Raw genomic sequence first — 15,745 nt, 5'->3', positions numbered from 1 at the left:
AGTACTGTATTTTATCGATGACGGTTATGATATCGTTTAGGACCTTGAGTCTGGCTCAGGTGCACCCGGGACCAGCTCAGACACCAGATTGCATAGCGGAGAAGGTACAGTGGGATTCGAAATGGTCGGTGATCTGTTGGTTCACTTGGCTTTTGAAGAATTTGACTACTGTTACATCAATCTAATGCGTTGTAACTGATTGGCAATTGCGAAAGAGCTTTGATAACTTCCAATTTAATTAACAAAGCATGGTCATTACGAATTGCATAATAACCCAAGTTTACAACAAACTGAAGTTTAGAGGCTATTTATGAAATTGGTTTGCCAGCTCCGTGTAGGTTACACATGTGACACAAATTGATTTGCAATGACTCCAGTGATATCGTCATTTCAACATATGTATTGTATCAAATGGTGTCCAACAATGGCATATACATTAATAGGCTACTTGATGGCCAACAGTGACAAATGTATAATTCTCTACATTTAATGTCAGTTTCATTGAGGACTTTTCCCCATAAAAAGAACCATGCGAGGGAGTTCCATAACTTCCATTTCAAATTTCCACTCGGCAGCCCGAGACCCATGAACTAAGCATGCATAAAACACTTCGCTTGATAGTTTTCTTTACGCAAAGTCAACATTCGAATGCAGTTTAAACCACCCCGAGGGAATGTATGTAATGCGCTCTAGTGCGGCCAATGTCGTTTTCCAGTGATTTATATCCATTATTTCTTGATGTGCATAAATTGTAGCATATTAATCTGTTTCATGGGGAAAAAGGTTGGAGATGGGTTTCTCTACAACCACAATCTAAATCGCCTACCTACAGCTCACGTGACTCAGGCAATAGCTGTTGGGCTCTCTCAACACACACCACTCCGTCCCTCCCCACCACTCTTGCTCAACAGCCTGCAGCAGGTCACAATGAATTATATATATTTTAAGAGAAATGCCATGGCGGCCGTGGTGCAACTTGGAAATAGCCCAGGGACTGGGTGAATAGTCAGGACCGAGGGAAAAATGAACGGAGCTAAGTACAGAGAGATCATTGATAAAAACCTGCTCCCCAGAGGCCCAAAAACCCGCAACCAATACATTTTTCACAAGCAACATCGTTCTCAAAGTAAACTGCGAGGTTGCAACCTGGAAACACGATGGGGGTAGAAAGAACAAAAGGGTTTGAGCTCTAACCGTTGATTGTCGCACAACAACTACGTCACCACTAAGGTCTTACCAGATACATGACACATTTCAGAGTAAAATAGACCTTTCGTCACATTTTGTCAGTATTCGGGTATAGTGATTTTGGATATCACATTTTTCGATTCATGAAATCTATTTTCTCATTCAAATAATGGCACTGGCTTATGAAGTGTTTATCAACGAACTAGATTTTCGGTACTTCCTGGACACGTCGACGTACCAGACAGAAACCGGAAATCTGTTTACCGAAAGAGTACATTCGTTTTGAATTATGGAGACATTATACGGTATACCTTTCGCAGTGTTGGAATGTCCAAATATAAAACTCAAAAAGCCGTCATGGTTGCACATGCCCTCTGCTATGACAGTCTATGCGATCGTTATTGTATCGTACTTTCTCATTACTGGAGGTAAGTTGTCTAACACTGCTGCTAGCTGTAACAGATCTCTCAACTAGTCTTAGTCGACTCAACGTTTTACGATGGAGTTGAGTGGTGACTAGTGTGGTTGGACTGGCACTCCGTCACACAAAATTACGTTGTTTTATATGTATAAATGTGTGTAATTGTGGGATATTCTTAGGGTGTTGAAATCAGTAAATGTGATGTGTGATGTCAGAGCTCCAGTCTGCCTACACCAGTCACTGCTAAACTCTATCTTAAATCGTGGAGTTGAGTGAGTTTCGTCAGCTACTTAACTCCAGGATTTGTAACTTATGTAAAATTATTTAGTTAACATACACATTGAGGAAAAACCGGTACATGCAGTCAGACCTATACAATCGGCTAATCGGTTTTGCAAAAAAATTCATAAGAACACACAATTAACATTACAAACCAGTTTTGTGCCAACCATCAACAAAATCTGCTTTTTCCAAGCACACCCATTCTGTTAACATCTGACTCAACCAGTGATCTGTTTGTGCAGTAATGTTGAACTTTTTTTTGATGTAGCTAGTGAACTAGTTTTTTAAAAGTAAAGTAGTTAAACAAAAGGTAGCTTTACTGTGTCAATTAAGTAATCGGTAGCTTGGTAATTTCGAGTCTTATTAATCAAGCAGTAATACACACTTAATTGGTATAAACAATAAAACTAATACCTGCAAAATCATGTAAATGTTCCTTACAAGCTAGAATGTTAAATCCAATTACATTTAAACATACTATACCGGTTTATTTGTGTGGTTTGTCCTACAGCTGCTAGAAATTTGAGACAAAATATCTCCAAGGAAGTATTGTTTACGCAACTTTTTGAGAGCCCATAGGTACAGTGCATTTGTAAAGTATTCAGACCCTTTGACTTTTTTCAAATTTTGGTTATGTTGCAGCCTTATTCTAAAATGGATTAAATTGTTCCCCCCCCCAATCTACACACAATACGCCATAAGGACAAAGCAAAAATAAAAATATATATTTTTGTAACCAATGTATATATGTAAATGTAATATATATATATATGTATGTATACAACAATACTGAATGAACACTTATTTTAAATTAATATAATACATCAATAAAATCAGTTTAGCCTCAAATAAATAATGAAACATGTTCAATTTGGTTTAAATAATGCAAAAACAAAGTGTTGGAGAAGAAAGTAAAAGTGCAGTATGTGCCATGTAAGAAAGCTAACGTTTAAGTCCTTCTCAGAACATGAGACATATGAAAGCTGGTGGTTCCTTTTAACATGAGTCTTCAATATTCCCAGGTAAGAAGTTTAGGTTGTAGTTATTATAGGAATTATATGACTATTTCTCTCTATACGATTTGTATTTCATATACCTTTGACTATTGGATGTTCTTATAGGCACTTTAGTATTGCAGTGTAACAGATAGCTTCCATCCCTCTCCTTGCCGCTACCTGGGCTCGAAACAGGAACATCGACAACAGCCACCCTCGAAGCAGCGTTACCCATGCAGAGCAAGGGAACAACTACTCCAAGCTCAGAGCGAGTGACGTTTGAAACGCTATTAGCACCCCGCTAACTAGCTAGCCATTTCACATTGTTACACCAGCCTAATCTCTGGAGTTGATAGGCTTGAATTCATAAACAGCAGAGCTGCTGGCAAAACGCACGAAAGTGCTGTTTGAATGAATGCTTACGAGCCTGCTGGTGCCACCATCGCTCAGACTGCTCTATCAAATCATAGACTTAATTATAACATAACACACAGAAATACGATCCTTAGGTCATTAATATGGTCGAATCCGAAACTACATCTCGAAAATAAACATTTATTCTTTCAGTGAAATACAGAAACGTTCCGTATTTTATCTAAGGTGGCATCCATCAGTCTAAATATTCCTGTTACATTGCACAACCTTCAATGTTATATCATAATTACGTAAAATTCTGGCAAATTAGTTCGCAATGAGCCAGGCAGCCCAAACTGTTGCATATACCCTGACTCTGCGTGCAATGAACGCAAGAGAAGTGACACAATTTCACCTGGTTAATATTGCCTGCTAACCTGGATTTCTTTTAGCTAAATATGCAGGTTTAAAAATATATACTTCTGTGTATTGATTTTAAGAAAGGCGTTGATGTTTATGGTTAGGTACACGTTGGAGCAACGACAGTCCTTTTTCGCGAATGCGCACTGCATCGATTATATGCAACGCAGGACACGCTAGATAAACTAGTAATATCATCAACCACGTGTAGTTATAACTAGTGATTATGATTGATTGAGTTTTTTTATAAGATAAGTTTAATGCTAGCTAGCAACTTACCTTGGCTTCTTACTGCATTCGCGTAACAGGCGGGCTCCTCGTGAGGCAGGTGGTTAGAGCGTTGGACTATTGCAAGATTGAATCCCTGAGCTGACAAGGTAAAAATCTGTTGTTCTGCCCCTGAACAAGGTAGTTAACCCACCGTTCCTAGGCCGTCATTGAAAATAAGAATGTGTTCTTAACTGACTTGCCTAGTTAAATAAAGGTGTAAAAACAAACAACAAAAAACAAACAATCGGCATACAAAATTACCGATTTCCGATTGTTATGAAATCTTGAAATCGGCCCTAATTATTCTTCTATTCCGATTAATCGGTCGACCTGTACTCCAGAGATGTTCGATTGGGTTCAAGTCTGGGCTTTGGCTGGGCCACTCAAGGACATTGAGAATTGTCCTGAAGTCACTCCTGCGTTGTCCTGGCTGTGTGCTTAGGATCGTTGTCCTGTTGGATGGTGAACCTTCGCCCCAGTCTAAGGTCCTGACCGCTCTGGAGCATGCTTTCATCAAGCTTTGCTCCGTTCATCTTTCCCTCGATCCTGACTAGTCTCCCAGTCCCTGCCGCTGAAAAACATCCCCACAGCATGATGCTGCCACCACCATGCTTCACCGTAGGGATGGTGGCAGGTTTCCTCCAGATGTGACGCTTGGCATTCAGGCCAAAGAGTTCAATCTTGGTTTTATCAGACCATATAATCTTGTTTCTCATTGTTTGAGAGTCTTTAGGTACCTTTTGGCAAACCCCATGCCGGCTGTCATGTGCCTTTTACTGAGGAGTGGCATTTGTCTGGTCACTACCATAAAGGCCTGATTGCTGGAGTGCTGCAGAGATGGTTATCCTTCTGGAAGGTAGTCGAATCTCCACAGAGAAACTCTGGAGCTCTGTCATAGTGACCATCAGGTTCTTGGTCACCTCCCTGACCAAGGCCCTTCTCCCTCGATTGCTTATTTTGGCTGGGCGGCCGGCCACCTCTTGGTGGTTCCAAACTTCTTCCATTTTAATAAGGATGGAGGACACTGTGTTCTTGGGGACCTTCATTGCTGCAGAAATGTTTTGGTACCCTTCCCCAGATGTGTGCCTCGACAAAATACTGTCTCGGAGCTCTACGGACAATTCCTTCGACCTCATGGCTCGGTTTTTGCTCTGACATGCACTGTCAACTGTGGGACCTTATATAGAAAGGTGTGTGCCTTTCCAAATTAAGTCCAATCAATTCAATTTACCACAAGTGGACTCCAATCAAGTTGTAGAAACATCTCAAGGATGATCATTGGAAACTGAATGCACCTGAGCTCAATTTCGAGTCTCATAGCAAAGGGTCTGAATACTTATTTACATAAAGTATTTTCTAAAATAGAAAATAAAATGTTTTCGCTTTGTCATTATGGGGTATTGTGTGTAGATTGAGGGGGGTAAAAATAATTGTATCCATTTTAGAATAGTCCTGTAACGTAACAAAATGTTGAAAAGTCAAGGGGTCTGATTACTATCCGAATGCACTGTACATGATTTGGTTCAGCACCGAGGTAAAATACGTTTCATATTGGATATTCAGTTCTCCTCAATTTTGCCATGACAATGAACATTGTATATTCTGAATCAGATGAGGGAGAACAATCCACACTTTGTGCTATTTTTGTTGTTGTTGTATAGATAAAGAAATCACTCAACGTGTGGATTGTTCTCCCTCGTTCAGAATATACTATTTTCAAGGTCATGGCATGCTTGGTTCAATAGCTACACTGAGCAAAAATATAAACGCAACATATACAGTGTTAATCCCATGTTTCATGAGCTGAAATAAAARATCCTAGAAATGTTCCATATGCACAAAAAGCTTATTTTTCTCTAAATATTTAGGACAAATTTGTATGCATCCCTGTTAGTGAGCATTTCTCCTTTGCCAAGACAATCCATCCAACTGACAGGTGTGGCATATCAAGAAGCTGATTAAACAGCATGATTATTACACAGGTGCACCTTGTGCTGGGGGACAAAAGGCCACTCTAAAATGTGCAGTTTTGTCACACAACACAATGCCACGGATATCAAGTTGAGGGAGTGTGCAATTGGCATGCTGACTGCAGGAATGTCCACCAGAGCTGTTGCCAGAGAATTTAATGTTCATTTCTCTACCATAAGCCGCCTCCAACGCTGTATTAGAGAATTTGGCAGTACATCCAATCGGCCTCACAACCGCAGACCACATGTATGGCGTTGTGTGGGCGAGCGGTTTGCTGACGGCAACATTGTGAACAGAGTGCTCCATGGTGGCGGTGGGGTTATGGTATGGTCAGTTATAAGCAACGAACACAATTGCATTTTAGCGATGGCAATTTGAATGCACAGATACTGTGACAAGATTTTGAGGCCCACTGTCGCGCCATTCGTCCGCCGCCGCCATCACCTCATGTTTAAGCATGATAATGCATGGCTCCATGTCGCAAGGATCTGTACACAATTCCTGGAAGCTGAAAATGTCCCAGTTCTTCCATTGCCCATTGAACATGTTTGGGATGCTCTTGATTGACATGCACAACAGCGTGTTCCAGTTCCCACCAATATCCAGCAACTTCGCACAGCCGTTGTAGAGGACTGGGACGACATTCCACAGTCCACAATCAAAAGCCTGATCAACTCTATGCGAAGGAGATGCAGGGGCTGCATGAGGCAAATGGTGGTCACACCAGATACTGACCGGTTTTCTGATCCACGCCTCTACCTTTTTGTTCAGGTACCAACAGATGCATATCTGTATTCCCAGTCATTCCCAGTCGTGAAATACATAGATTAAAACTAGCCTAACATACTGACCGTACCGTTGCTAAATGTACACATACATGTTATTCAATTATTGCACCCAAGTCCCGTCTCTCCCATCTCCTCATTGGTTTTTAGGAGCATATACCCACATACAGTGGGGAGAACAAGTATTTGATACACTGCCGATTTTGCAGGTTTTCCTACTTACAAAGCATTTAGAGGTCTGTAATTTTTATCATAGGTACACTTCAACTGTGAGAGACGGAATCTAAAACAAAAATCCAGAAAATCACATTGTATGATTTTTAAGTAATTAATTTGCATTTTATTGATGACAATATAGTAATTTTGATACATCAGAAAAGCAGAACTTAATATTTGGTACAGAAACCTTTGTTTGCAATTACAGAGATCATATGTTTCTGTAGTTCTTGACCAGGTTTGCACACACTGCAGCAGGGATTTTGCCCATCCTCCATACAGATCTTCTCCAGATCTTCGGGTTTCGGGCTGTCGCTGGCAATATGGACTTTCAGCTCCCTCCAAAGATTTTCTATTGGGTTCAGGTCTGGAGACTGGCTAGGCCACTCCAGGACCTTGAGATGCTTCTTAAGGAGCACTCCTTAGTTGCCCTGGCTGTGTGTTTCGGGTCTTGTCATGCTGGAAGACCCAGCACGACCCATCTTCAATGCTTACTGAGGGAAGGAGGTTGTTGGCCAAGATCTCGCGATACATGGCCCCATCCATCCTCCCCTCAATACGGTGCAGTCGTCCTGTCCCCTTTGCAGAAAAGCATCCCCAAAAGAATGATGTTCTCCATGCTTCACGTTGGGATGGTGTTCTTGGGGTTGTACTCATCCTTCTTCTTCCTCCAAACACGGCGAGTGGAGTTTAGATCAACAAGCTCTATTTTGTCTGATCAGACCACATGACCTTCTCCATTCCTCCTCTGGATCACTCAGATGGTCATTGGCAAACTTCAGACGGGCCTGGACATGCGCTGGCTTGAGCAGGGGACCTTGCGTGCGCTGCAGATTTTAATCCATGACGGAGTAGTGTGTTACTAATGTTTTCTTTGAGACTGTGGTCCCAGCTCTCTTCAGGTCATTGACCAGGTCCTGCCGTGTAGTTCTGGGCTGATCCTCACATTCCTCATGATCTTTGATGCCCACGAGGTGAGATCTTGCATGGAGCCCCAGACCGAGGGTGATGACCGTTCTTGAACTTCTTCCATTTTCTAATAATTGCGCCAACAGTTGTTGCCTTCTTACCAAGCTGCTTGCCTATTGTCCTGTAGCCCATCCCAGCCTTGTGCAGTCTACAATTTTATCCTGATGTCCTTACACAGCTCTCTGGTCTTGGCCATGGAGAGGTTGGAGTCTGTTTGATTGAGTGTGTGGACAGGTGTCTTTTATACAGGTAACGGTTCAAACAGGTGCAGTTAATACAGGTATTGAGTGGAGAACAGGAGGCTTCTTAAAGAAAAACTAACAGGTCCTATGAGAGCCGGAATTCTTACTGGTTGGTAGGTGATCAAATACTTATGTCATGCAATAAAATGCTAATTAATTACTTAAAAATCATACAATGTGATTTTCTGGATTTTTGTTTTAGATTCCGTCTCTCACAGTTGAAGTGTACCTATGATAAAAATTACAGACCTCTACATGCTTTGTAAGTAGGAAAACCTGCAAAATCGGCAGTGTATCAAATACTTGTTCTCCCCACTGTAGGTGATTGAAAGATGAGCTGAGGTCTACACTAGAGTCCAGTGAGTAGTGGTAATGCACCTTAAAGTTGGTTGTCAACCGCTATTTAAAGTCCAAAGAAGAAGCCTGAAATGGGAGAGATTACTAGAATCAAACTCGGTTTACCGTTTTATGTGTGGATTAATTGTCGGAGTAGAGGACCTTGTGCATTTCAGGTAAAAAACAACCCAAAGTTTATATCCCAGGACAAATTAGCTAGAAACAGCACGCTAGCTAGTGAAATTGCCATAAATGTTTGCTTATCGACCTGTCTCCAAATGAATATAATTGGTTCAGAGTTCGTTTTGATATTTCAACCTGTGTCCTGCGCGCGATGGCGGACGCATGCACGATCTGGTCAGCATCTAACTTTACCTCTGTACCTAACCATATAACTACAGGCACTCTTAAAAAGTTGGGTAAACAATACTGTGGATAATTTGTGTCAAATTTTGATCAGCTGAAGGAGTTAAGTTTAAATGTAATTTTATTCAACATTCTGGCTTGTAAGTAACATTTTACAAGATTTTGCAAGAATTCATTTCAGGCTGTATATACCAGTTGTGTATTACAGCCTGATTAATTACACTAGGTAATGTTAAACTATATTCTCAGAGTAGCTTCCCCAACACTGTGGCTAATGAACCGTGAGTCATTCTTTTAGGCGATTTGTATAGGCTAATTGTAGCAAGCCAGCTCAGATGGTCTGGGCTAGCATTGCACCTTCTTTTGCCCTCGCACATCACGTTTACCATGCCAATTAATATACTATGCCAATGCATAGCTAACTATTGATTTTCTTTCTAGTTACTTTAGCTAAATATTTCGAAGGGCTTTCATCGTGTCTCTCCCCCATCTGCAGGCATCATCTACGATGTCATTGTGGAACCACCTAGTGTGGGTTCAATGACGGATGAACATGGGCACCAGCGGCCAGTTGCGTTTTTGGCATACAGGTAAGTACGCTGCCCCTTTGCCAGTGTATGCTGTTCCTGCATTGTCAACGCTTGGGACCATCATTTACTCCATTATCATAATTATCTGCATTGTATTGCCAAAAATGTAAAGGGTAGTCATAAACACTTTATTTGTTCTCTTTCACATGAAGAGTGAATGGCCAGTACATCATGGAAGGGTTGGCCTCCAGTTTCCTCTTCACTATGGGAGGCTTGGGCTTCATAATCCTGGATCGCTCCAATGCCCCAAACATCCCTAAACTCAACCGCTTCCTCCTGCTGTTCATTGGTTTTGTAAGCGTCCTGCTCAGCTTCTTCATGGCCAGGGTATTCATGAGAATGAAACTTCCGTAAGTATTCTCTTGTGAAGATTTATTAGGATGTCTCCAAACCAAAACACATGAAACTAATGTCTGTGGGGTGAGGAGAAATTAGCTATTTTCTGATGGACAGCACAACACAAACCTAGGCCCTTCCCCAACACACTGCTCCCATTGAAAACCATTAAGTTTCTGTGTTTTTTACACATTTGTTTGTCTAGTTTGAAGACGACCTAATCGTCACAACACAAGCAACACTCTTGATGGGATGGTTGAGATGGATGTTTGGGTTTTGCACAACCACTCAAAAGATGTATGTTGTTTGATACCACTCAATGAGCGGATAAAAATAGAACTGGGGTTCCTTCAGTTCGATTCAACGTTTGCTACGTTGCATGGTGTTTTGTAGTGAATTACATGTTTCCCCAAAACGGTGTGCACTGTTCTTCAACAGCCTTTGGTGGGAGTGGTGAGGTGTGGCCTGATCAATATGGGTGTTACCATATCAAATCGCAAAACACACACCATACACATTCTCCCTCTGGGCCACCATAATCATACTGTTCTTCAACTAGTACTGCTACTTGCGCACTCATCTTCTGCACATCTATCACCATAGTGTTTAACTTCTTACGGCTGAAATCCCGTTAACGGGATCGATTTGACAGCAGCCAGTGAAAGTGCAGGGCGCCAAATTCAAACAACAGAAATCTCATAATTAAAATTCCTCAAACATACAAGTATTATACACCATTTTAAAGATAAACTTGTTGTTAATCACACCACAGTGTCCGATTTCAAAAAGGCTTTACGTCGAAAGCATACCATGCGATTATGTTAGGTCAGCACCTAGTCACAGAAAAACACAGCCATTTTTCCAGCCAAAGAGAGGAGTCACAAAAAGCAGAAATAGAGAGAAAATGAATCACTAATCTTTGATGATCTTCATCAGATGACACTCATAGGACTTCATGTTACACAATACCTGTATGTTTTGTTCGATAAAGTTCATATTTATATCCAAAAATATGTTTACATTGGCGCGTTATGTTCAGTAATGTTTTGCTTCGAAAACATCCGGTGATTTTGCAGAGAGCCACATCAATTTACAGAAATACTCATCATAAATGTTGATGAAAATACAAGTGTTATACATGGAATTAAAGATCCACTTCTCCTTAATGCAACCGCTGTGTCAGATAAAAAAAAAAAAAAAAATACAGAAAAAGCACACCATGCAATAATCTGAGTACAGCGCTCAGGCACCAAGACAAGCCATACAGATACCCGCCATGTTGTGGAGTCAACAGAAGTCAGAAATAGCATTATAAATATTCACTTACCTTTGATGATCTTCATCAGAATGCACTCCCAGGAATCCCAGTTCCACAAATGTTTGTTTTGTTCGATAAAGTCCATCCTTTTTGTTCGCGCGTTTAGTTCACAAATCCAAATTCACGAGGTGCAGGCACTTAGTCCAGACAAAGTCAAAAAYTTACATTACAGTTCGTAGAAACATGTCAAACGATGTATAGAATCAATCTTTAGGATGTTTTTAACATAAATCTTCAATAATGTTGTTTCAACCGGAGAATACCTTTGTCTTTAGAAACGAATAGGAACGCAGCTACCTCTCACGGGGGCACGCCTGAGTGAGCTCATGGCACTCTGCCAGACACCTGGTTGAAACAGCTCTCATTCCCTCATCCTTCACAGTAGAAGCCTGAAACAAAGTTCTAAAGACTGTTGACATCTAGTGGAAGCCTTAGGAAGTGCAATTGGATCTTTTATAGGCGATGACATACAAACCTCAGATTTCCCACTTCCTGGTTGGATTTTTTCTCAGGTTTTTACCTGCCATATGAGTTATGTTATACTCACAGACATCATTCAAACAGTTTTAGAAACTTCAGAGTGTTTTCTATCCAAATCTACTAATAATATGCATATCTTAGCTTTTGGGCCTGAGTAGCAGGCAGTTTACTCTGGGCACCTTATTCATCCAAGCTACTCAATACTGCACCCCATCCATAAGAAGTTAATTTCCCATACTGTAATAATTTCGCCACTATGGCCTATTTATTGCCTCACCCCACTTATCCTACCTCATTTGCACACACTGTATATAGACTTTCTCTATTGTATTATTGACTGTATGTTTGTTTATTCCATGTGTAAATCTGTGTTGTTGTTTTGTGTCACACTGCTTTGCTTTATCTTGGCCAGGTCACAGTTGTAAATGAGAACTTGTTTATCAACTAGCCTACCTGGTTAAATAAAGGTTAAATCAAATAAATAAATAAACTAGTCGTTCAGTACAGTCACGTTTCCGTTACACCCTGCTCAATCGTAATGAACGCACCACTGTCTTCGTCACAGTAAAGTCTATTGCAGGACAATTATTTTGAAATGTTGTAATGCATCTAAACACCAGACTTAAAAAGTTAAGTAAAAAATTATAATCTAATGCAGACATTCTCCTTTCCTCGAAGTACCCCCAGCCAGCCCAGTTATTTAATGTATTCCAGAACCAGCACTGCTGATTCAACTAATAAAGGGCTTAATGGAGGCCATTTGAATTGGCTGTGCTAGTTCTTGAATACATCAAACAAGTGGACTGGCTGGGGGCGAAGAGTGTGGATAAATGAACATGTCTTACTCAGGCATTTTACTGTTGAAAGAAATTGTCTGTGTCAGTGGTCGTTCCCGCTCTCGTGTGAGGATGTTTTACCGCGTCAGCTCACAGTTCTCACAGGCTGTAACATAATGTGGAAAAAGTCAAGGGGTCTGAATACTTTCCGAAGGCACTGTAGCTAACTGATAGTTATACACAAAGCAATAATTTTACTTCATATCTTGTTTCGTCTCTATTGCAATTGTCTTGGCTGGAAGAAGATTTAGTGAATTGGGAGATGCAGAGTGAGAATACAGTAGGGGGAGTGCAAGTACTTCTCAAATGTAATGTTGTATGCGTTCTCAACACTCGTCTTCGAGGGAATGCACTCGGAGCATGAGAGTGTGGAGCACGGTAGTATGCATATTAAGAAACAGACACTATTTTAGACTATGATAATGTTGACAAAACACTATGGATGTATCTCCAAATGGCACACTATTCCCTATATAGTTCACTAGTGCACTATATATGGATGTTTTTTAAATGTTTTAATTTAAACTTTATTTAACTAGGCAAGTCCCTTAAGAACAAATTCTTATTTACAATGATGGCCTAGGAACACTGGGTTAACTGCCTTGTTCAGGGGCGGAACGACAGATTTTTACCTTGTCAGCTCAGGGATTTGATCTAGCAACCTTTCGGTTACTGGCTCAACGCTCTAACCACTAGGCTACCTGACGCCCCAATAGGGTGCGGTCATTTGGTACAAAACCTAAGACTATCAAATATCGAAGGATGCTAAATATAGGCCTATCCCGTTGGGCACCGACGTCAAGTCAACATCTATTCCACGTTGGTTCAACGTAATTTCGTGTGTGCCCAGTGGGATATCTAAAAACCTGTATTTTGAGTGGAACACCCCTTGTACAGGCACAGTGGTGTTGTGTCATCAAAATTAGAGCTGTTGCATTAGCAGAATGTGATGCTCATATTTCACATTCTGTGATATAATTGGAATGGAAAAGTCGCAATGCTCGCTCACCATTAAACTCTTTTATTTTAACAACTATTAAAAGCTTGACGTTTCAGTCTTCATCAGAACAATGACACAGAGGGAATAGACAAGTACGTATAGGGATGGGGGGGAGACAATTAGGGAGAACTCTATTCAGCTGGCAGTGCCAATGAGAGGTGTGGCAGTCAATACAAGTAGGTCCGCAGGGTAAGAAGTACTGTGGTAAGGCAAAATACAGATTAGAAAACAATAATGCAATGGAAAAGGCTGTGCAATCAAATTACAACTGCAAAAGATAGTGAAGATGTAAAATCATTGCATTGTTCAGGCTTTATCTGCCTTCAAGGACATTTTTTGGGGGAACAAATACTTAATGGAAAATACATGTTGTATTTTCCATTAAGTATTTGTTCCCCCCCAAAAATGTCCTTGAAGGCAGATAAAGCACATATAACGAGATCAAACACTTTTGCATGTGAACTGGGAATCCTAAGTCATTACTCCACATGCTTGACATACATCACTTTGTTTTGAGCCGACTTCGCTTTCAGCTTTGAACTGGACACCTGGCTCAAACCCAGGTGTTTTTCACCTGGTTCAAACCCTTCTTGACCTGTGAATCGGGCCAGCTTAATCAATGTTCTGATGGCCATTCATAAATGCTGAAACATCAAGCTTTTACTAGTTGTTGTTTAAATAAAATGAGTGCTTAATGGTGAGCGAGCATTTCCCCTTTTCAACTCACGTTGGTTAAGCGCCCTCCACTTCTTTCCAACGTAGACTATATTACCAAAAGTATGTGGACACCTGCTCATCGACCATCTCATTCCATAATCATGGGCATTAATATGGAGTTGGTCCCCCCCCTTTGCTGCTATAACAGCCTCCACTCTTCTGGTAAGGCTTTCCACTAGGAACATTGTTGCGGGGACTTGCTTCAATTCAGCCACGAGCATTAGTGAGTGAGGTTGGGCACTGATGTTGGGCAATTAGGCCTGGCTTGCAGTTGGCGTTCCAATTCATCCCAAAAGGTGTTCAATGGGGTTGAGGTCAGGACTCTGTGCAGGCCTGTCAAGTTCTTCCACACTGATCTCAACAAACCATTTCTGTATGGACCTTGCTTTGTGCATGGCGGAATTGTCATGCTGAAACAGGAAAGGACCTTCCCCAAACTGTTGCCACAAAGTTGGAAGCACAGAATTGTCTAGAATGTCATTGTATGCTGTAGCGTTAAAATTTCCCTTCACTGGAACTAAGGGGCCTAGCCCGAACCCTGAAAAACAGCCCCTGCCCATTATCCCTCCTTTACAGATGGCACTATGCATTGGGGCAGGTAGCGTTCCCCTGGCATCCGCCAAACCCAGATTCGTCTGTCGGACTGCCAGATGGTGAAGCGCGATTCATAACTCCATGGTGATCTTAGGCTTGTGTGCTGCTGCTCGGCCATGGAAACCCATTTCATGAAGCTCCCAATGAATAGTTCTTGTGCTGACGTTGTTTCCAGAGGCAGTTTGGAACTCTGTAGTGAGTGTTGTAACAGACGTTTCCATTTAACAATAACAGCACTTAAAGTTGACTGGGGCAGCTCTAGCATGGCAGAAATTTTAAGAACTGACTTGTTGGCATCCTATGACGGTGCCACGTTAAGTCACTGAGCTCTTCAGTAAGGCCATTCTCTTGCCAAAGTTTGTCTATGAAGGTTGCATGGCTGTGTGCTCAATTTTATACGTATGGCTGAAGGGGTGTCCACATACTTTTGTATATATAGTGTGTATATCAATCAGTTATTTACCTGAACTGCTGACAAATATTTAAAGTTTTGTCATTGAGGATCATCCTGTTAATTTTGACCGCACATGTTGGAAGCCTACTCTAATCTGTCTCTACCTTTCCTTTATATTTCCCTGCAGTGGGTACCTCATGGGTTAAAGATGGACACAACATATTCCAAAGATGAAGAAAGAAGGGCAAAGACAAGTATAACTTGCACAATCACTGATTATGTACTAACGCTTCAATTGATTTAAGCCAGCCTAAACATTCAACACAAATTTAAATTGCAAATGTAGAATTGACAGGAACATCCTTCCCGAGCAATACGTCTTTGACCATGTTTCAGTGGTGTATTAAAGGCCAGTGCTGTCAAAAACGAGATTTCTTGTGTTTTATATATTTCCTAACTGAGGTTTTAATAATAAATAAATATAATATTGTGAAAATGACAATGCCGTTTTAGTGTAAGACCTGTTTGAAAAGACTGCCTGAAATTTCAGCCTATTTTGGTGGGATGGAGTTTTTGCCTGCCTGGTGACATTACCAGGCGGTATGTTAATACAAGGTTTCCCAAACTCGGTCCTGGGGCCCCCCCAGGTACACATTTCGTTTTTT

The 15,745-nt window shown here is 41.1% G+C and overlaps 1 protein-coding gene across 1 annotated transcript; it reads left to right on the top strand.

Annotated features, from left to right (window-relative positions):
- The first annotated feature begins 1,340 nt into the window (after positions 1-1,340).
- Positions 1,341-15,509, top strand: LOC111951697 (oligosaccharyltransferase complex subunit ostc). Its single transcript, XM_023969912.2, has 4 exons — positions 1,341-1,616; positions 9,312-9,405; positions 9,558-9,755; positions 15,268-15,509. Exons 1-4 carry the CDS (start codon positions 1,478-1,480, stop codon positions 15,284-15,286), a joined length of 450 nt encoding a protein of 149 aa, XP_023825680.1. The 5' UTR covers positions 1,341-1,477; the 3' UTR covers positions 15,287-15,509.
- Positions 15,510-15,745: the final 236 nt, after the last annotated feature.

The sequence above is a fragment of the Salvelinus sp. IW2-2015 genome, linkage group LG3 (genome assembly GCF_002910315.2).
Source record: "Salvelinus sp. IW2-2015 linkage group LG3, ASM291031v2, whole genome shotgun sequence".
NCBI lineage: Eukaryota > Metazoa > Chordata > Actinopteri > Salmoniformes > Salmonidae > Salvelinus > Salvelinus sp. IW2-2015.
This window is presented reverse-complemented; position numbering and strand designations above follow the sequence as displayed.

Coding starts and splice junctions, on each gene's coding strand:
- LOC111951697 (XM_023969912.2), top strand. CDS start 1,478: ATGGAGACATTATACGGTATACCTTTCGCAGTGTTGGAATGTCCAAAT. Junction 1,617..9,311: donor GTACTTTCTCATTACTGGAG/GTAAGTTGTCTA, acceptor CCCCATCTGCAG/GCATCATCTACGATGTCATT. Junction 9,406..9,557: donor GTTGCGTTTTTGGCATACAG/GTAAGTACGCTG, acceptor TTTCACATGAAG/AGTGAATGGCCAGTACATCA.